We start from the raw sequence: 21581 nt of genomic DNA on the forward strand, positions 1-21581 counted from the left end.
AAGCGCGATACGGGGGAGCATAGTGAGCAACCCCCTGAAGAAAGGTCTTAACTGGACCGAGCGGAGCCAGAGGGCGCTGGAAGAGGATCGAAAGCGCTGAGATCTGACCCTTCAGGGTACTGAGACCCAAACCCAAGTCCAGACCAGACTGCAAGAAGGATAAAATCGTGGGGAGAGAAAACCGAAGGGGATGAACATCTAAGGTCTCACAGAATTTCAAATAGGCCCGCCAGGTTCGGTAATAAATCCTGGACGATGCCGGTTTACGCGCACGAATCATGGTACGGACCACGTCAGCAGAAAACCCCCGCCGCGTTAGAACTGCGGTTTCAATAGCCACGCCGCTAAACGTAGCGACCCTAAATGCTGGTGGAAGATCGGCCCTTGAGAGAGGAGATCTTCTCTTCGAGGCAGAGGCACGGGAGCGTCTGCCAGGAGCAGCATAAGGTCGGCGTACCAAGGACGACGAGGCCAATCCGGGGCTATTAGGATCGCAGGCGTGCCCTCCGCCGCGATCTTCCGAAGGACTCGTGGAAGAAGAGGCAGGGGCGGAAAGACGTAGAGGAGAGAGAACTCCGTCCAGGGAAGGGCGAGCGCATCCGCGCCGTAAGCGTCCGGATCCTTGGCTCTGGCCATGAAGGTGGGAAGCTTGTGGTTGAATCTGGAGGCCATGAGATCCACGTCCGGACGACCCCAACGGAGGCAAAGAGACTCGAAGACGTCGGGGTGCAGAGACCACTCGCCCGGGTCGATCGTCGTCCGGCTGAGGAAATCCGCCGCCCAATTGTCCACCCCCGGGATGTAAATGGCCGAAAGGGCTGGAACATGAACTTCCGCCCAGCGAAGGATTAGAGACACCTCCCTCATCGCCGCCGCGCTGCGAGTGCCCCCCTGATGATTTATGTATGCCACAGCCGTGGCATTGTCCGATTGGACACGAACAGGGTGACCCTGAAGCAGCGAAGTCCAATGCCGGAGTGAGAGGAGAACCGCCCTCAGCTCTAGAACGTTGATCGGCAGTTTGGACTCCGATGGAGACCAAGTGCCTTGTACGGACTGAGGAGGAAACCCCCCCCCCCAACCCCGCAGACTGGCATCGGTGGTAATCACCAACCAAGTTATCGGCAGAAAGCCCTTGGAGAGGGGTCCGCAACCACCAGAGGAGAGAGGAGCGAACCTGGGGGGGGAAGGGGAAAATGCCGATCCAGACTCTCCTGGGACTTGTCCCAGGCGGACAGAATGGCAGTCTGAAAGGTGCGGGAGTGATACTGCGCGTAGGGGATTGCTTCGAAACAGAACACCATCTGTCCCAAGACCCGCATGCTGAACCGGAAGGAAGGATGGCGGTGGATCAGAAGGCTCCGAACTGACCGATGAAGGAGCTGGCGCTTTTCTGACGGAAGCCGAACCTCCGCTGCATCCGTATCCAGAAGCATCCCCAGAAAGATCAGTTGCCTGGATGGAACAAGTGAGGATTTGGGAAGATTGATAATCCAACCGAACCGGCGTAAGGTTTGTAGCGAGAGGTCCACACTGGCGGATGTCAGTGACAGAGAGGGTGCCTTGATAAGGAGATCGTCCAAATAAGGAAGAAGAAAAACTCCCCTGGAACGAAGTAAGGCGAGGACAGGGGCAAGGACCTTTGTGAAAACGCAAGGGGCCGTCGCCAGCCCGAAGGGGAGAGCAACGAACTGGTAGTGGTCGGACCCCACTGCAAAGCGCAGAAAGCACTGATGACACCGAGCGATCGGAATATGAAGGTAGGCGTCCTGGATGTCGATAGAGGCCAGGAACTCCCCTTTTTCCAGAGAGGCCACCACCGACCTGAGAGACTCTATCCGGAATCGCTGAAGACGAAGGAAACGGTTTAACCGTTTTAGATCCAAAATGGGACGAACCGAGCCTTCTTTTTTGGGGACCACAAAAAGGTTCGAATAGAACCCCTCGAATCTTTCTTCCATAGGAACCGGAGCGATGACCCCTTTGTCCAGAAGGGTGCGAGTGGCAGTAAAGAAATCGGCCGCCCCTTGGGGATCCCGGGAGCGAAAGAACCGAACTGGGGGGAGGGACGCAAACTCGAGTTTGTACCCGGAAGACACAACCTCGAGAGCCCAGGCGTCGGAGACGTGCGCCTGCCAGAAGTCCCTGAACAGGAGGAGTCGTCCCCCCACCTTCAGGTAGGGTTCTGCTTGGTCGCGGGAGGGCGAGCAGGCTGTGACTTGCGCCAGGAGGGCTGGGTCCGAAAAAAAGGTTTCTTACGTCTGTCTTGGACAGGGTTAGGGGATGGACCTGAAGTGGTGCGAGGTGCGGGAGCCCTGCGGGAAGACCTGAAGCGAGAAAAGGTGAGACGGCCTCGAGTGGTGCTCCTAGTCCTAGATTGGGGAAGATGCGTACTCTTCCCCCCCGTGGCTTCGGAGATGATTTCATCCAAGCGGGTCCCGAACAATCGAGAACCAGTGAAGGGAAGGCCAGTAAGAGACCGCTTTGACGTGGAGTCCGCCGTCCAAACCTTTAACCAAAGCCCCCTCCTAGCCGAAACGGCCAGGGCAGACGAACGGGCTATGAGAGCCCCCGCATCAAGGGATGCCTCACAGACAAATTTGCCGGCTTGAACGATAAGTTGGGCTAGAGCACGGAGGTCCTGAATAGGGACGTCGGACTCAAGCTCCTGATCCAGCTGAGACGCCCACTCTGAAACCTCTTTTCCAGCCCAAGCGGAAGCGAAGAACGGCCTGAGGGCAGAACCGGAGGCTGCAAAGATACCTTTGGTAATGGCCTCTATACGGCGATCCTCAGTGGATTGTAAGGAGGAGCCATCTGCTACGGGAATAGCCGTGCTTTTGGCCAAACGGGCCACAGGGGAGTCGACTTTAGGTGGTGACGCCCAGTTTGTAATGCAATCCGCCGGGAAAGGATAACAGATATCCAACTTCTTAGGCGGGGTAAAACGGGCATCAGGACGGGCCCAGGCCTTAGAAACCACCGACGAGAAGTCAGCGTGGAGGGGAAAAACCGCAGACGCCTGTTTTTGGCGAAAAAAGGAAACACAGTTTTTTTCAGAATTAGGAGGATCATCGTGAATCTTAAAGGTATCACGAATATTGTTAATAAGATGGCCCACGGCAGAAGCCAGTTTTGAAGGCAAGGCCGAGTCCATATCCCAATCTGAATCAACTAGTTCCCCTTCAGAGGGCATATCCTGTAAAGAGGAAGGGCCCGACTGAGAGCGCACCCTTGGGGGTGATACTGAAGCATCCGAGGATGATAGGCGCTTCGCCCTGGACCGCTTGTGGGGTTGACGGGCTCTGGAGGTATCGCCTGGAGAGAGGGACTCAGACGGGTCAGCTAAGATAGCGGACCCGGAGGGCCCAGCAGGGGAATTATCCGGCTGCGATAAGGGCAATGCATCTGCAAGGCGGCCCACAACGCTAGTGAGACTGACCACAGCCTGGGAAAGGGATCTAGCCCAGTCAGGGGGATCCAAGAGGCCAGGGGGTGACACAACAGATGGCGGACCCTGTAATGGGGCTTGGCAAGCCGAGCAATGCGGATCAGGCTGCCCTTGAGGAAGGGGCGCCTTACATGCGGTGCAGGTATGATACCAAGGTCCAGCAGGCACTGAGGGGTCAGACATGTTGGCTGGAAGTAATATAAAAGCGTCCAGGCCAGGGGCTGCAGTGCTAGAAGGGGTCAACAGTCCTACCAGGTCACAGTGGGAGCAGACGGCAACAGCAGCAGCAACACCTGAGGTAGCGATCCGTCCTGAGAGCAGGCAGGCACGAAGAGGAGGCGGGGCTAGCGAGGAGAGGGAAGAAAAGACGTCCGCCCCCCGACTGAAGCCTAACATGCACAGGAGAAGCGGAACGAAGCTCCGCCCCCCGCTGAAACTTTCGCGCGCGCGATTCAAAAATATACCGCCGAAGTCCCGCAGAATATTGCCCCCCGTCCGCCTCCTTCATAAACGGAGGCGAACGACACACCGGTAGCCGGACAAGAAGTGTCAGCCGCAGCTGAACACAGCGGCAGCACTGGCCGCCGCATCAAATCCGCCGCCCTGAGGTAACTCGCGCTGTAACCCTCCCCCTGCTACCCGTCCAGCGAGCACTGCTCAGCTCTGCCCCACACACAAAGGGGGGAAGCCGACCGGGCGTCTTGTAATCGTGACAATGAAGGCCAGGCGGAGGGGACAGCAGAAGTCAGAGCCCTAACAGGGGGGGGGGGGGTAGGAACGGCTGGAACAGCCATCTCACCATTCGACGTTTTCACCCTCTGTCCATCCAGCAGGGACGCCCCTTCAGCCACTGGCACCGAAGTGGCAGGAGGCTGGAGAGGGGCTTGCAGGCGGGCGACCCTTGTGCTGGCGGGATGCAGGGGAGCTGGGCTGCCCTGGTCCTCCTTTTCTTCTGTGGGGGAGGCAGCAGTGCGGATAACCGGCACTGGCGCAGCTCAACCCTGGGAAAACAGAGAGGTCTATTGCGACTCTGTTGTCCCTGTTGGACAAAAAGCAAAAATTGAAAATAATATAAAAGAGAAAAAATAAAAAATAAAATATTTTGCAAAGACAGCTCTGCAGTGCAGAGAGTGTCTTGCCTCCTTGACACTAAGCAAAAAACTGGTAGTCTCTCTCTCCAGGCTGAGGGTATAGCTGCTGGAGGAGGGGCTTAACAGTCTTTCACTTAGTGTCACGCCTCCTAGGGAGCTGAGCTATACCCAAGGTTTCCTGTGTCCCCCAAGGAATTGGGCGAGAAAGAACAAGACATATGGAAATAAGGTACTTTATTACACATGTATTCATTTAAAAAAAAAATGCTAATATGCTAGTGACAGATTCCCTTTAAATCACGTTTTTATGTTAAACATATTTATTAAGAATTTTTGGTGATTTTTTTTATTGTTTATTCCATGTCATTATCTATTGTTAAAAAAATAAAATCCTTCAGTTTTCACCTAGTGGCCAATGTAAAAAAAAATTGCAGGATTTTATACATTGTTTTTAAATATAGATAGTGACTTGGAAAAAATTAAATAAAATAAATTCTAACAAATATACCGTATTTTTCAGACTATAAGATGGCCTTTTTCCCCCAAAAGTGAGGGAAAACTGGCAGTGTGTCTTATAGTCTGAATGCTAATGACTGCTTCCATTATAGAAGTGGTCATCAGCATGCGGGAGCCGCATGGATTGGTGAAAGAAATGCTTTGCTGGCTCTACTCACCCTCCCTTGTCTGCTTCCGGGCTCCACTCTGCACTGTGTCCTGACAGTGTAAAGCGTAAAAACAAAGTGTATGTAGAAGCACACTATGACCTGATGCCATGCAACATCATGTCACAGTGCAGCGCAGGCTGGAAGAAGACCAGAGAGCAGTGAGTGGCAGCACCGTCCGAAGCAAACGGGTTAAGTTTATTTAGAGAGGGGAGTCTGTCACCACAATTTCACCTTATACACTGCTTACATAGCGCTGTAGCATATATGTACTGTAGTCAAATGGTACCTTTGTTCTGACATTGACCAGCAGCAACAAACGCTGTTTTAGTCATATGAGGGCTCGCAAGTGCCCAGGTCACTCTGCCTTCCTCTCAGATAAGTCCTCCCCAGTCTCTTGCTTGGCAAGCCCTGTAAGCCCCTTGTGTCATCTAGTGTAATGTCTGATCTGAGGTCTGATCTGAGTCTGATAGGGTACTGATCTGAGGTTGAGGTTTCCTCCTCCAAATTCTAGGTATTTATTCTTTGCACTTCTATAGCGCTGTTTTATTCCACAGCACTTTACAGACATTAGATCAAGCTGTCCCCAAAGGAGCTCAAAACCTTAGTTCCCCATCAGTATGTCTTTGGAGTGCGTCTTATAGTCCGAAAAATACGGTATGTTTTACACAAAAATGTTATTTAAACAATAGGTCATTTTCTGATGACACATTCCCTTTAGCCACTTTCTAGAGGACTGAAAAGTAATTCATGCTTTACCTCAAACTGGATGAAACACAAATTCAGTGACAGTAAGTGAAATCAATACATGTACCAATTATTAAGAAAACGGATGCAGTCCAGATTCAACGTATAAATTAACACACTCCTCAGGTCAATTAGGGTGGTGTAGACAGAACACTATAAATTCCCTTTAAACTTACTTTGTAAGGGTCAGAGGGATCATTCCAAGCTACATGAAACATGTGTCTGACTTCCTCTGCCAGTCCTATTCGGGCCCCACTGTTAGCTGCAATATAAATTCTAGGAATCCCTTCTTTCCTTGAAAGCTCTGAAGCCCGCAGAAAAAGCATATCTTCCTGTGGGCCAAAGGAACCAATCTTGTAGGTGATATCATTGCAGATTACAATGATCTCACGTCCATTTGGATACTCAGGAGTTTTAATCTTCATCTTGAAAGCAACCATTCCGACCTAACACAGAAAGGGAGAAAAATAAAGAGAATACTTCATACAGTGCTACAACACAGTAATACTACTACTCTTTATTGATTCTCAGTGCCTGTACTTCATTCATTAGATGAGGTTTATAACACTGACAAATGTAAAGTTATGCACATGGGAAGGAATAATGCAAGTCACCCGTACATACTAAATGATAAAACACTCGGTAACACTGACATGGAAAAGGATCTAGGAATTTTAATAAACAGCAAACTAAGCTGCAAAAACCAGTGTCAGGCAGCTGCTGCCAAGGCCAATAAGATAATGGGTTGCATCAGAAGGGGCATAGATGCCCGTGATAAGAACATATTCCGACCACTTTACAAATTGCTAGTCAGACCACACATTGAGTACTGTGTACAGTTCTGGGCTCCTGTAAACAAGGCAGACATAGCAGAGCTGGAGAAGGTCCAGAGGAGGGAACTAAACTAATAACTGGAATGGGGCAACTACAGTACCTTGAAAGATTATCAAAATTAGGGTTATTCACTTTAGAAAAAAGACGACTGAGGGGAGATCTAATTAATATGTATAAATATATCAGGGGTCAGTACAGAGATCTCTCCCATCATCTATTTATCCCCAGGACTGTGACGAGGGGACATCCTCTGCGTCTGGAGGAAGAAGGTTTGTACACAAACATAGAAGAGGATTCTTTACGGTAAGAGCAGTGAGACTATGGAACTCTCTGCCTGAGGAGGTGGTGATGGTGAGTACAATAAAGGAATTCAAGAGGGGCCTGGATGTATTTCTGGAGCGTAATAATATTACAGGCTATGGCTACTAGAGAGGGGTCGTTGAGGTCATAAGCCCATGCAAGCCAGCGGGCCGTGTCTTTTCTGAAGGGGGTCACATTGTGCCAATGTGTTTGGAGAGACCAGGAACCAGCTGACCTCACTGCCCCCACGTGACTGCAGCCAAGGACTATTCCACCTCATAACCCAAAGGAACTTTCATCTATCCGGTAACTGAATTTTGCTCTGCTTAACCCTGTTGTACCCATATAACCTGTATCTGTAACATCAGACCACTGTATATACTCTCTGTGTATATTGTGTTATATCTGGTGTGCCCTTAAGGCGATTAAATATATAATTTAATCTTGTGCTATCTTGTATCTCGATCACGAATCCCCACGTCCATGTTTCGGCCTAGTTATAAGCTACTGCGGATTGGTTTCTTACCCTATATAATCCCATTAGCGGACCGGGCTTCTATCAAACGAGAAGCTGGTGGCAGATTTCCCGGGCTGAGACAGCGCTGTTTTCACTGGGGCAGTGAAAAGGCTCTCTCAGTTTGTTGCCTCTCTGTGCCCGCGTGGACAGGGGGTGTCTGTGTAAACTGTACCAAGCTGACCTTAGCTGCTTCTCTGGAGGGCGTAACGTCACGCGTTGGTAACAAGTGACCATACTGCGTCTCGTGAGCTCGACATAGGTGACGTCAAGCGGGCACGAGGCGTGGTATTCGTCACATGCAAACAGTACAAATGATGAATAAAATACTTACCGTATGTTCCGGTTCTGCAAATCAAGTGCTGTCTTCTAAAGCACAGTATAACACTGCAGTGCGAAATAATAACTCACGTTATCTCTGTAGACGGATAGACTACTGTGCAGCGTGTATTAGTTGGCCTCCTACTGCCCTGTTCGCATGTATCAATGTGCCTGTCTACCTGGCTGAAAGTTGTAGCCCAGGGGGTTGCAAAGCTAGAGGGTCTCTGCGTGGGTGATCGTATCCTCAAGTCCGGGAAGACTTGAGGTACTGTATTCAGAAGACGTTTAGATCATGATCACGGAGTTGCCCTGGCCTGTAACAAGCTCCAGAAATGAGGTGCTTTAGATTGTAGTGTAGGTCTTCCCGAATCTTCAAGCAAGTGGTAACGTCACCGGGGTAGCTAAGTGATCACAATCTAAGTGGCTTCTGAGGAATGTGCCCCCAAGCCTGCCTCGACTTCAGGATACCACGCAGAGATCATCTAGCATCACTACCCCTGGGCTAGAACTCTCACTGGGTAGGAAGGCAAGTTGAAACCTCAGTTCGGGTGTATGCAAACAGGGCAGTAGGAGGCAAATTAATATACGCAGCACAGTAGTCTATACATCTACAGAGGGAACACGAGTCATTATGAAGCAGACAGGGGGTCTGGCACTGGAAATACAGGGGGGAAATACTGTAATTCTGTCCATTAACCCCTTAAGGACTCAGCCCTATTTCACGTTAAGGACCAGGCCATTTTTCGCAAATCTGACCAGTGTCATTTTAAGTGGTGATAACTTTAAAATGCTTTGACTTATCCAGGCCAATCTAAGATTGTTTTTCCATCACATATTGTACTTCATGACACTGGTAAAATGAAGTAAAAAAAAAACATTTTTATTTATAAAAAAATTATCAAATTTACCAAAAATGAAGTAAAAAATTGCAAATTTCCAAGTTTCAATTTCTCTACTTCTATAATACATAGTAATACCTCCAAAAATAGTTATTACTTTACATTCCCCATATGTCTACTTCATGTTTGGATCATTTTGGGAATGATATTTTATTTTTTGGGGATGTTACAAGGCTTAGAAGTTTAGAAGCAAATCTTGAAATTTTTCAGAAATTTTCAAAAACCCAATTTTGTAGGGACCAGTTCAGGTCTGAAGTGACTTTGCGAGGCTTACATAATAGAAACCACCCAAAAATGACCCCATTCTATAAACTACACCCCTCAAGGTATTCAAAACTGATTTTACAAACTTTGTTAACCCTTTAGGTGTTCCACAAGAATTAATGGAAAATAGAGATACATTTTCAAAATTTCACTTTTTTGGAAGATTTTCCATTTTAATAATTTTTTTTTCCGGTTACAAAGCAAGGGTTAACAGCCAAACCAAACTCAATATTTATGGCCCTGATTCTGTAGTTTACAGAAACACCCCATATGTGGTCGTAAACAGCTGTACGGGCACACGGCAGGGCGCAGAAGGAAAGGAATGCCACACGGTTTTTGGAAGGCAGATTTTGCTGGACTGTTTTTTTTTAACACCATGTCCCATTTGAAGCCCCCCTGATGCACCCCTAGAGTAGAAACTCCAAAAAAGTGGCCCCATTTTAGAAACTACGGCAGGCATGGCCAACCTGCGGCTCTCCAGCTGTTGTAAAACTACAACTCCCACCATGCCCTGCTGTAGGCTGATAGCTGTAGGCAGTCTGAGCATGCTGGGAGTTGTAGTTTTGCAACCGCTGAAGAGCCTCAGGTTGGCCATCCCTGAACTACGGGATAGGGTGACAGTACGAACGCGGCGATACCAAATATGTATACTTTTTATTTTATTTATGTACGTTTTACACAATAACAGCTTTTTTTCAAACCAAAAAAATGATGTTTTAGTGTCTCCATATTCTGAGCCATAGTTTTTTTTTTTTTTTTTTTGGGCGATTGTCTCAGGTAGGGGCTCATTTTTTGCGGGATGAGGTGACGGTTAGATTGGTACTATTTTGGTGGGCAACTTTTTTTTTTGTCCCACTTTGGGACTTTAACTTTTGGGGGTATATTCATTTACAATGCATTCCAATACTTCTGTATTGGAATGCATTGGCTGTATGAGTAATACTGTGTGTATTACTCATACAGCTTCCGGGGCCTGTGAGATCCAGGGGGCTGGATCTCACAGGCTCTTCACCGGAAGGCAGCGCAGATGCCTCATGAAGGCATCGCGCTGCCTTCCATGCCATCGGGGCCCCCCCACAGCCCCACGGGGACCCGATGGCACCACCGCCGCACCAGGTAAAAGCCACAAACCGCAGGTCTGAATTGACACGCCCGCCGGGCGGCGATGATCGGAACAACACATGACGTACCGGTATGCCATGTGTCCTTAAGGGATTAAAATATCGGATGCAATCCTGCTGAAAATAAAGATGAGTGTTCCAGTTCTATGAGGCATAAAAATTGGATTTTTGTTACTCACTGTAAAATCCCTTTCTTGCCTCGTTCATTGGGGGACACAGCAAAGACCTTGGGTATAACTGCCGCCACTAAGCAGACACAGGCGGACACTGGGAAAAGGTAATAGTTTTTGCTCAGTGTCCGCCTCCTAGTGACAGCAGCTATACTCAAGGTGTTTCCTGTGTCCGTCAATGACACGGACAAGAAACTGTAGTTTTGTAACCCATTTAGTAATTAATGCGAGTTTACGAGGGGACTGTCCTAGAGCAGCAGTATCCTGAAAGTGGCCTGACATTAAATTCAATCTAGCAGAACTAATTGATATTGACGGGCATTCTGACATTCCCCAGACAAGATGTTGTCTAATCCTTTATGCATTTGGTGCTCCTAGAGGTGTTTAGAACAGATTATTCTCCTCGCATCACCTGAGCCAAGTATGCACATTTTTGGGTAGAAGCTGGGAAATTTGTCCAACAGCTATCTAATGTGTGCGGCCGGATTCTTAAACTGTCTCTTTCAAATGGATTAATAACAAAACAAGTAACACTTTTATAACTACCTCATTTCCACCAGGTAATCTGTTCAGCTGAACCAACTCGTCATGGCTGTCAAGAACCAATTCCGTGTAGGTGAGAATATCTGAGGCTTGGGGTTCTCCTGGTCCCCACTGTTTCAACAAAGCCTGCAAGAAATCAACACAAAACTTACTATACTATTGCTAGTAACAAGTAGAAAGTTGCAAAACAAAAGCCACAAGTTAGGCTACTTTCACATTAGCGTTTTTTGCGGATGCGTCATGGATCTGCAAAAACGCTTCCGTTACCATAATACAACAGCATGCATCTGTCAAGAACGGATCCGGTTGTATTATGTCTTCTATAGCCATGATGTGTCAGAGAAAACGGATCCAACCCCATTGACTTACATTGTGTGTCATGACGGATACGTTTTGCTCCGCACCACATCGCGGACAGAAAAAAGCTGCTTTGAGCGTTATTCTGTCCGCAATGGGAGCGCAAGCAAACAGAACAGAATGCACTTTGGTGCATTTCATTTCGTTGAGTTCAGTTTTGTCCCCATTGACAATGAATGGGGACAAAACTGAAGCGTTTTCTTCCGCTATTGAGATCCTATGGCGGATCTCAATAGCAGAATTGAAAACACTAATGTTAAAGTAGTCTTACTCATTCTACCAGGATCTTTGACAGATTTCTGATATGATCAATAACACCGCTTTCTCTCCTATAATGTAGCCAAATTCTTACCTGTCTGAACATCTCAGGGAAATCATAGACATATGTTGTTCCTAGTGATTGAGCTTGGAATCTCTTAGACTGTAAAAGGTCCTTGGTCACATAGGGAGTGTTGATCAGCATCCCGTGCATATGTCCATGCTTATCACCATATGAATGAAACATGATCTGTGACAGAAAAAAAAATGAGTTAATAAAAATTTACCTGATGTCATGTTTTAAACGCATAAAAAGAAAACGACATCAGAAATCTTCAAAAAAGAAAAAAATCAGAATGATTTGTCAATTGTCAAATATAAAGTGCATCCAATCACATGTCCCCAGTAAATGGGATTTAGTCCACATACATATGTATGCTTTGGCTGAACAGTTTGTGTATGATGATCATGGCAGCAGCTACTTAACCATGGCTTTAGAACAGAAAGGTCTGCCCCATGTTATGAAAAGGCTACTCACCTGTCCAGTGCTGGGCTCGGTCACCTCTTTATAAAGGCTGATGTCCAAATAGTAGCCAGACTCATCAGTTAGAAAGAGACGGATGGGGATGGCTTTGCCTGTAGGAGTTAATCTGATGTTAATCTTCACTTCAGCTTGAAGTACTCGGAGCTTCCATAAACGGCTTCCGTATCTCATGACCATGGAGCGGACTGACTCCTCAATCTAATGAACGACAGAAGACGACAAAGCAGTCAGGTATAGCTTAAAATCAGTCACATAGAGATTGCATGTTTTCTGCGCATACAAGACTATCTATAATACAAGCTTTCGTCAAAATGCAAAGCCAGATGGGTACATTTTAATTTAAAGTTGAATATCTGTAACATTTTTAAATTTAAGGACAATGCAGTTAAATGTAGTAGTAAATTACATTTACTTTTCTTATTCAAAAATGGGGCATTTGTCTAAATGCAATGACTCAGTCCTTGGGAAATTCACATAGTAAATATTTCTGCAGCAGTGCTGGCCATACACTTAGGCTACTTACACACCAGTATTAGGAGACACCTGGCAGGCTGTTCCGACACAGAACAGCCTGCCGGAGTTCAATGGATCCATCCTAGTCGGAGAGTGCCGGCTGTCTGCCAGACCTATAATGGGAATTGTTGCGTGCAGCAACTTTTGTCCGGTTGAATCTCAACATATATAATAGGGAGTGGCTGGATTTCTGCCGGTTCTCATTATAGTCAACAGGGTCAGCGGGCAGGCGGCACTATCCAGAGAATTCTGGCAGGCTGTTCTCTGCCGGATGTCTCTAGTGCTGGTGTGAAACTAGCCTTAAAGGGAACCCACTCACCGTGAAAATACAGTGGAATCTTCAGACAGCAGGAGGAGCCGAGCAGATTAACATATAGTTTTATGGGAAAGAAATCAGCAGAAGATGTAATTTATTCATTTGAAGAGGACCCGTTACCTCTCCTGAAATGTCTGAATGTTTTTTCAATATGGAATAATAGCTACAGATCAGCGAAGTATTTAAAAATTCGATTCGGATGCTTCCTCGAATTGAACAAAAAAATCCGCTTGGTAACGAATTACTTCCTCACAAAGTGCATTTCTTTGTAAGTAGTGGGTGCAATGACAGGGAGCGGCGATTGGGCCCCCCACACTCATTGTAACCATCAGATGCAGAATTCATACATGATCGCGGCATCTGATATTAATAACAGAGTGTACAAAAAAATACCTGATCCATTTGCCCGTGACGGGCCAGCCGCTGCCATCTTGCTTTAAGTACCGAAATAGATACCGTAACCATCAATTAAATACACATTAAAGTGCTAACCTAGCCTATGGCAACAAATATAATAAACCACCTACATAGAAAATGCCAGACCGCTGGTACTGAATTAGATCCTTTATTGTAAATCACATTATACGACAAACATAGTTAAAAAGAAACAGTGCAGGAGATAAAAGCAAACATCACTGGAGGAGACCTGCATGAACGGAGTCCCTATCATGAATATATGTACAAAGGACATAGTCATGCATATAGAGAAAATCAGACATGATAAGAAAAGGGACATTTACCCGTGCAAAGAGTCTCCTCCAGGATGGCGCCAACCCCAACGCGCGTTTCGGCGTACCCCAGACGAAGGTACGCCGAAACGCGCGTTGGGGTTGGCGCCATCCTGGAGGAGACTCTTTGCACGGGTAAATGTCCCTTTTCTTATCATGTCTGATTTTCTCTATATGCATGACTATGTCCTTTGTACATATATTCATGATAGGGACTCCGTTCATGCAGGTCTCCTCCAGTGATGTTTGCTTTTATCTCCTGCACTGTTTCTTTTTAACTATGTTTGTCGTATAATGTGATTTACAATAAAGGATCTAATTCAGTACCAGCGGTCTGGCATTTTCTATGTAGGTGGTTCATCTTGCTTTAAGGTCTGGCGTGAAATCTCGTGCAGCTCGAGATGACGTGATCACGTATGGAATTTCGGCCGAGATTTTCAAGCAAGATGGCAGAGGTCGGCCCATCGTGAGCAAATGGATTGGGTATTTATTTTTTTACATTATTTCAGGTTAAATCGATTCGCTACCACAAAGCACGTGGACTTCGATTCGCTACTCACTAGCAATTAAAAATATAGGCCCTGATTTATCATATCTTCACTCCAGAATTCTTGCGCTAAAAGTCGCAAAATAGGGCTTGCACTCAAATTGCGCAAAATATAGCGAGTTTTTACACTCACTTGTGCAAAATTTTGCGACTTCTTACATTTTTACACCACTCACTCCACTTTTGTAATGTGGGTGAAAAAATGGGTGTGGTTAGCTAGGTTAATGAGTTTCACTTCACATTTATCATTGTAACTTTTTTTTTTTTATCGCAAATAAGTCGCAATCTCACTCCAGGAGGATAGTGGAGTAGGAAAACTGGAGGAGCTTTAAGAACAAGCCAAATTCATGAAGTAACCTGTATTTGATAAATTTGAGATTTGATAAATGTGACAAAGTACTCCATCGCAGACTCTATAATAGACATTACAGTAATTATAAAATATCACTCGCCTTTGAAGGGTCCATGATGACAGTGGGAACGAAATTAAGAAAAATGTGATTACAGTCGGTGCGGACGCTGGTATTATTAAAAGCAACTTCTAGTTCGTCCATGGCCTCAAGGAGCAGACGTTCACCTTCGTTTTGTAAGTACTCAAAAGAGGCTTCCTGAAAAAGAAAAAAATATGTTTTTTTAAGACAAATACTCTTTGATATTATGTGAGAAGCTCTACTTTTAATATTTATAAAGTTATTCTACCCACTGTTTATTTCACATCTTAAAAGGGAAATGTCAACAAATTACCCCCCCCCCCCCCCAAAAAAAAAAAACGATTAATATACTATAAGATTATCTAAAGACCAGTTCTAGCATATGTAATACATTATAAAACAGGTCAGGTAAGCGACAAATAATTGGAGACCAAACATTACCTTTGTAACAAGGTCAGAATGTCGAATAATAGTACGGACGAAGAATCTGTAGTCGGTAACCTCTATGCCAGCTGCTACTTTGGCCGCTCCAAGATAGAGGTGCATTTTTTGGTTAGCACAAGGGACAGCAGTCAGGTCAAAGTTCCTCATTCTATTCAGCTCCAGCTGGAAGGCCAGGGCAGGCTCTAAATGTCTGTAAATACGATCTTCAGCAAACTAAGCAAAGCAAAATAATTCCAATGTCATTTTAAAAGTAGGTAAAAAACAGAAGACGTACACAAAACCTAATAAGTAGTACAATAGGCAAACCTCATCTCGTGCTCTAAACGTGAAGAACTTCGGAAACTCTCTCTGCAAGAGAACAAAAATCAATGAAAATCAATCAACTTGGTAATAAAACAAGGATGCACAAACAATAAAACTTACATTTGAGAGGATCACTGACACAGTGAGAACATACAAGGGGTTATTCGACTGTCTAGTGGTTTTTTGTTTGTTTGGTTTTTTAAAAGGAGAACCATGGCGTAAATTATATATATCACATTACTAATCACCCACTGTTCCCGTTCCAACCATTCACAGTTCCCTGCCAGTCTCTGCTTCCTGTCCCCCTCAACATGCAAGAAGTGGAGGTGGGTCGCCAGTGATGGCCAAGTGGTAATTTCCTGCATTTCAAAGGGGAACCAGAAGCAGAATCATCAGAAAGGGAGTGGCAGGAGATAAGCGAGGTGGTATTTACACCATTGAATAAGGTTTTATGAAAAATAACATAAATAAATGGAGAAACAACCCCTTCAAAGAGTTTCTTAGTTCTGAACTCCTACAGTGTTAGGCTACTTTCACACTCGCGTTTTGTGCGGATCAGTCATGGACGGATCCGTTCAGATAGTACAACCGTCTGCATCCGCTCAGAACGGATCCGTCTGTATTGTCTTTAACATAGCCAAGCTGGATCCGTCTTGAACATCAGTGAATGTCAATGGAGGACGGATCAGTTTTCTATTGTGCCAGACTGTGTCATAGCCATCCCCATTGACTTACATTGTGTGCCAGGACGGATCCGTTTGGCTCAGTTTCGTCAGACGGACACCAAAACGATGCAAGCAGCGTTTTGGTGTCCGCCTCCAAAGCGGAATGGAGACTGAAAGGAGGCAAATTGATGCATTCTGAGCAGATCCTTTTCCATTCAGAATGCATTACAATGCAAACTGATCTGTTTTGGACCACTTGTGAGAGCCCTGATTGGATCTTACAAACGGAAAGCCAAAACGCGAGTGTGAAAGTAGACTTGGGCTACTTTCACACCTGCGTTCGGTGTGGATCAATCTTGTATCTGCACAGACGGATCCGCACTGATAATGCAAACACTTGTATCCATTCAGAATTCTTAAAAAAAAAAGTCTAAGTCAAAAACGGAACAGTCTTGACTTACACTGAAAGTCAATGGGGGATGGATCCGTTTTCAATTGCACCATATTGTGTCAGTGAAAACGGATCCGTCCCCATTGACTTACATTGTAACTCAGGACGGATCCGTTTGGCTCTGCATCGTCAGGCGGACACCAAAACGCGGTGTCCGCCTTAAAAGCGGAACGGAGACCAAACGCAGCCAAACTGATGCATTCTGAACGGATCCTTATCCATTCAGAATGCATTGGGGCAAAACTGATCCGTTTTGGGCCGCTTGTGAGAGCCCTGAAACAGATCTCACAAGCGGACCCAGAAACGCCAGTGTGAAAGTAGCCTTAGGAGGTCCCTAAAAACATATCTTTGTAGAGTGGCCTATCACACCCCCTAATCTAACTCTTCTCCATTCAACACCCCCCAACATTATTCCTCAGAAACTGATGCATATCCCACATTACACCCCACGCACTCAAAAGCACTACAAATATCAGCTGGGGACTGGCTCATGCAGCTTTATATCTCCTCTCCTATTTTGTTATGATGGCTGCACCACTGTACAAAACAAGCACTTTTTATCTTAGGTGTCACCCCATCTCCTCGTAGATTGTAAGCTCTTGTGAGCAGGACCCTCACTTCTCTTGTTCTAATTGTTGGATTGTTTGTTGCTATGTAATGTATGATTATGGTTGTACATGAAACCTCTGATTGTAAAGCTCTACGGAATATGTTGGCGCCATATAAAGTTTACTATCCACAGGATAGTTGAAAAGGACCACGAGTCATTACAATTTTAGACAATAATTGGTATGTAAGTAACTCTCCTGTAGAGCCAAGTAATTCACTGATTTGATGCCAGTTTATTAACCTGGTCACTACTAGGATAAACAGGATGATCTGCTCATCTCTCTCTAGCTTACCGAAACACAGACTCTCTTTTATATTCTAGTGATAGCTTACATGATTAATCCGATCCCTGCTTTGTGCAAATGAGGCCCAAAATACAAAAACAGATATGTTAGGCCTCTTTCACACTTGTGTTGTCCGGATCCGGCGTGTACTCCATTTGCCGGAAGTGCCCGCCGGATCCGTAACAACGCAAGTGAACTGAAAGCATTTGAAGACGGATCCGTCTTCAAAATGCGTTCAGTGTTACTATGGCAGCCAGGACGCTATTAAAGTCCTGGTTGCCATAGTAGTAGTGGGGAGCGGGGGAGCAGTATACTTACCGTCCGTGCGGCTCCCGGGGCACTCCAGAATGACGTCAGGGCGCCCCATGCGCATGGATGACGTGATCCATGCGATCACGTCATCCATGCGCGTGGGACGCCCTGACGTCACTCTGAAGCGCCCCGGGAGCCGCACGGACGGTAAGTATACTGCTCCCCCGCTCCCCACTACACTTTACCATGGCAAACAGGACTTTAGCGTCCTTGCAGCCATGGTAACCATTCAGAAAAAGCTAAACGTCGGATCCGGTAATGCGCCGAAACGACGTTTAGCTTAAGGCCGGATCCGGATTAATGCCTTTCAATGGGCATTAATTAAGCGCAGCATGCTGCGTTATTTTCTCCGGCCAAAAAACGTTCCGTTCCGGAACTGAAGACATCCTGAACGGATTTCTCTCCATTCAGAATGCATGGGGATAATCCTGATCAGGATTCTTCCGGCATAGAGCCCCGACGACGGAACTCTATGCCGGAACAGAACAACGCAAGTGTGAAAGAGCCCTTAACAGATGGGTGTCTGAATCGATAATACCAGTGTCCTTAAAGGGAATGTTTTTTTTCCCCTGACAGTTAAAAGCCAGATAGCGACTCATATCCTTTTTCCTAATGTGTTTTTATTTTCTGATTGCAGATTTTTTTCTATTTCCAGAAAATGAGCGATATGCTCTACAGCAGCCACTGTGGTTCAATGGACAGCAGGGCACCTCATTTACTTCTATGGGAGAGTATTCTCTGCATGCTCTGTGTAGAGGTCAGGAGGAAGAAGATGAGCTTTGACAATCACATATTGTGAATGATGGATCCTGTGGTATCTATACACAGAGGTGATATTTGCCATTCTAAACCTGCCTGTAATTATAAGCAGATAACTGCAGTAAAATGATCAGTACAAACCAAGAAGTGGCACCTATTATTAGGCTTCGTGGCCAGTGCGAAAAGTGCAGGATTTTATGGTTTTATTTGAATGTGTACAGTGATATGAAAAATTAAAAACTTCACAAAAAAATATTTAAAAATATGTTTAACATAAAAACATGATTTAAATAACAGATAATTTTCTGATGACCAATTCCCTTTAAGAGACCTAGTAGACAAGCAGATGGCACTTTAGAGTCAGTTTTACTTCCTCCTGTAATAGAGCAATTTGCAATTATACAGTTTTCACCAACCTGTTGAGCTATCAAGAAGGTGATTCTCCGAAGACCATAGTCCACCAAGATAGTTTTCTGCAGAAACCAAGAAGTCAGACTCCAAATATCACATAGCACGGAGAATGATACATTTTAGACTAGACAAATACTATACTTATTACACCAGGCAAACTAAATTCTCCTAAAAAGAAAACACAGACTTATGTACTTCAAAGGTTTCCAGCCTGTAGATATTGTTGAGCTATCCTCAGGATAAGGCATCAATATCAGATTGGTGGGGCACGTGCCACCTCAGCTGTTTTCAGTAGCCGCCAGCACCAGAAACAAGAGTGGGAGGAGCTGGAAGAAGTCAATATACTGCAAATCCGCTCCAAATCAAGTGAAAGAGAGCTGAGCTGCAGTACAACGCCACACCACAACAGAGGGAACAAGGCTCTCTGCTTCTGGCTCCGTCTACTGCTTTTATTCCGGCAGCTGCTGAAAACAGCTGATTGGTGCCCGACCTGATGTTTGATCAACTATCTTGAGTATAGGTAATCAATATCTACAGAATGGAAAAACCCTTTGAACAGCATGACATTCTACAGAAACTAATTTTATATATATATATATATATATATATATATATATATATACACACACATATATACATATACATACATATATATATATATATATATATATATATACACACACACACACACACACATATACACACACATACACACATATATACACACATACATATACACCTGTAAAGCCAAGATTACGTCCATGCTTTCTAGTTCTGGCTCCTTCTTCTTCTGGCCTGTGAATCTCCACTGGGCTCACTTGCTGTAAACATCTGGTTTGACATAGTCTGCAGCCAATCACTTGCTGCGGCGGTGCCGGCTCCATTTAAGTCATTACAAATGGTCACCACCGCGGCCAGTGATTGGTTGCATCCTTGTCAAATAAGGGAGCCCAGTGGAGCAGCCCACGCCTACAAGAGAAGGAGTGGGGAGCCACCATCAGTAAGCGGGTAAGTAATCTTCCCTTTAGAGCAGGGGTGCACAACGTTTCCTGGTAGGGTGCCACATTGCCAGAATGAACCAATGACGAGGGCCGAAATTAAAATTTAAAGGTGTATTAACAACTGAAATATTGTACTTATGGCATATTGAACACACATTATATACCATTAATGTCTAGTTACACTTCCAGGACTCCCATCTAATGGCAGAAATACATGTAAGCAGCCACAAGACATAGGCATACATGTCTGTTACCAGATGGTTGGGGGCCGCACAGAATGGTATCAAGGGTGGTATATATGTGGCCCCCGGGCCGCAGGTTGTGCACCCCTGCTTTAGAGGTATGGCTAAGTGTGTGTGTGTGTGGGGAGGGGCATTGCCAAACACTCCCCCCCCTCCCCCCGCACCATTCTTGCACAACCCCTTTAAGAACTTTTTTTTATCTAAAAAACAAATAAAAAACAAAACAAAAACCAACAGTCATGGTGAAAACGTTATCCTTGAAGTTATATTTGACTATTACAATGCACACCTTTGACTGTGAGAAAGTTCTAAACATTGTCACCAACTCCTCGTCCTCCATTTGATCTGCATACTTTATAGCCACATTTAGAATGTGGATTGGGTCTTCACAGATGTTCTAAGGGCACAAAAGAACAGCTTTAATGTAATTATTGCAAAATAATCAAATCCTTAATTCAGCAATGAAAAATGGTGTTGTGTATCATTGTCATACATTTTAACCCTCCCTCTGATCATCCCAAACAGTTTTCATACAGGCCGTAAAAAGGATAATACTGTTGTGAATGAACACCGTTCAGGGGCTGTGTGGCTGCAGAAGAGCCATTTCTGAGGACTATATCTTTGATTGGCCTACAGCCATGATTTTGCTCTTGTTTTAAAGCCGACAATCTACAAGACCAAGACAAAGACCAAGATTACATTAGCCACAATACATGGCAAGTTACAGCCCTTAGAAATGTGTCCCAGTGTGAGCTGCAATACCTGCAGTTATCACTCCCAACCGGATTTCTAAAAGTTCTATTGTTCTATGTAGCTAAGCTAGCACTGAAACCTTGGGTTTGTTTAAAAGCTTAGATTGTCAGCTTTCAAACAGGACCAGAATAAGATATGAAGGGTTAAAGCCAGAGTAAATGAGGAGACGGAGGTCAGAGGGGGAAGTTCCAATCTAATTGTTTACTTCAATGCCAAGAAACACAATGTGGCTTTCACTTACAAAAACTAAAAGAATTTTGATCATTTTGAAAATCTGAGTGATTCCAGCAGGAATTAATTAAAATTGTGCATGTAAATGACAGCATTTCCTCTCTTGGGAAGTGACCCGGCAGCTAATCGGTGGACAAATAGAAAAGATCCCAAGATGTACCGTAATACTGTTAACCCCTGCAACTACCGTAATGTACCCATACGCCACAGTGGTTGAAGAAATGTATAGAGCAGGCTGCTGTTGTGAGCCCAATCCATACGAGGCGGGTGCTGGCTGTATTATACAGCAGGCACCCGACTGCAATGACAGGAAAGCCCATCCTGCTGAAGCCCATCATTTAACCCCTCAGGTGCCGCGAACAACACCGATCGTGGTACCTGTGAGGTAGGGCAGAGGGATGCAGCTTCCCCTGCCTTCCGATTGGAGCCCATACAGTGAAATGCGGGGGCTCTGATCGGTTCCCATTGCAGCCTGGACACTGCAGAAGCCTGTCATGGTAAATTG

The 21581-nt window shown here is 45.5% G+C and overlaps 1 protein-coding gene across 4 annotated transcripts in view; it reads right to left on the reverse strand.

Annotated features, from left to right (window-relative positions):
* ACACB (acetyl-CoA carboxylase beta) overlaps positions 1–21581 on the reverse strand; it is a 226043-nt gene that overhangs the window by 19603 nt on the left and 184859 nt on the right. For all 4 annotated transcript variants that reach the window (XM_040416600.1, XM_040416598.1, XM_040416599.1 and 1 more), the window contains 9 exons: positions 20382–20489; positions 18855–18911; positions 15362–15403; positions 15053–15268; positions 14633–14788; positions 12071–12274; positions 11627–11782; positions 10921–11043; positions 6128–6397 (listed from right to left, as the gene is read on the reverse strand). In XM_040416600.1, the coding sequence (XP_040272534.1) occupies positions 6128–6397; positions 10921–11043; positions 11627–11782; positions 12071–12274; positions 14633–14788; positions 15053–15268; positions 15362–15403; positions 18855–18911; positions 20382–20489 (1332 nt within the window). The remainder of the gene's footprint in view (positions 1–6127; positions 6398–10920; positions 11044–11626; positions 11783–12070; positions 12275–14632; positions 14789–15052; positions 15269–15361; positions 15404–18854; positions 18912–20381; positions 20490–21581) is intronic.

The sequence above is a fragment of the Bufo bufo genome, chromosome 2 (genome assembly GCF_905171765.1).
Source record: "Bufo bufo chromosome 2, aBufBuf1.1, whole genome shotgun sequence".
Classification (NCBI taxonomy): Eukaryota; Metazoa; Chordata; class Amphibia; order Anura; family Bufonidae; genus Bufo; species Bufo bufo.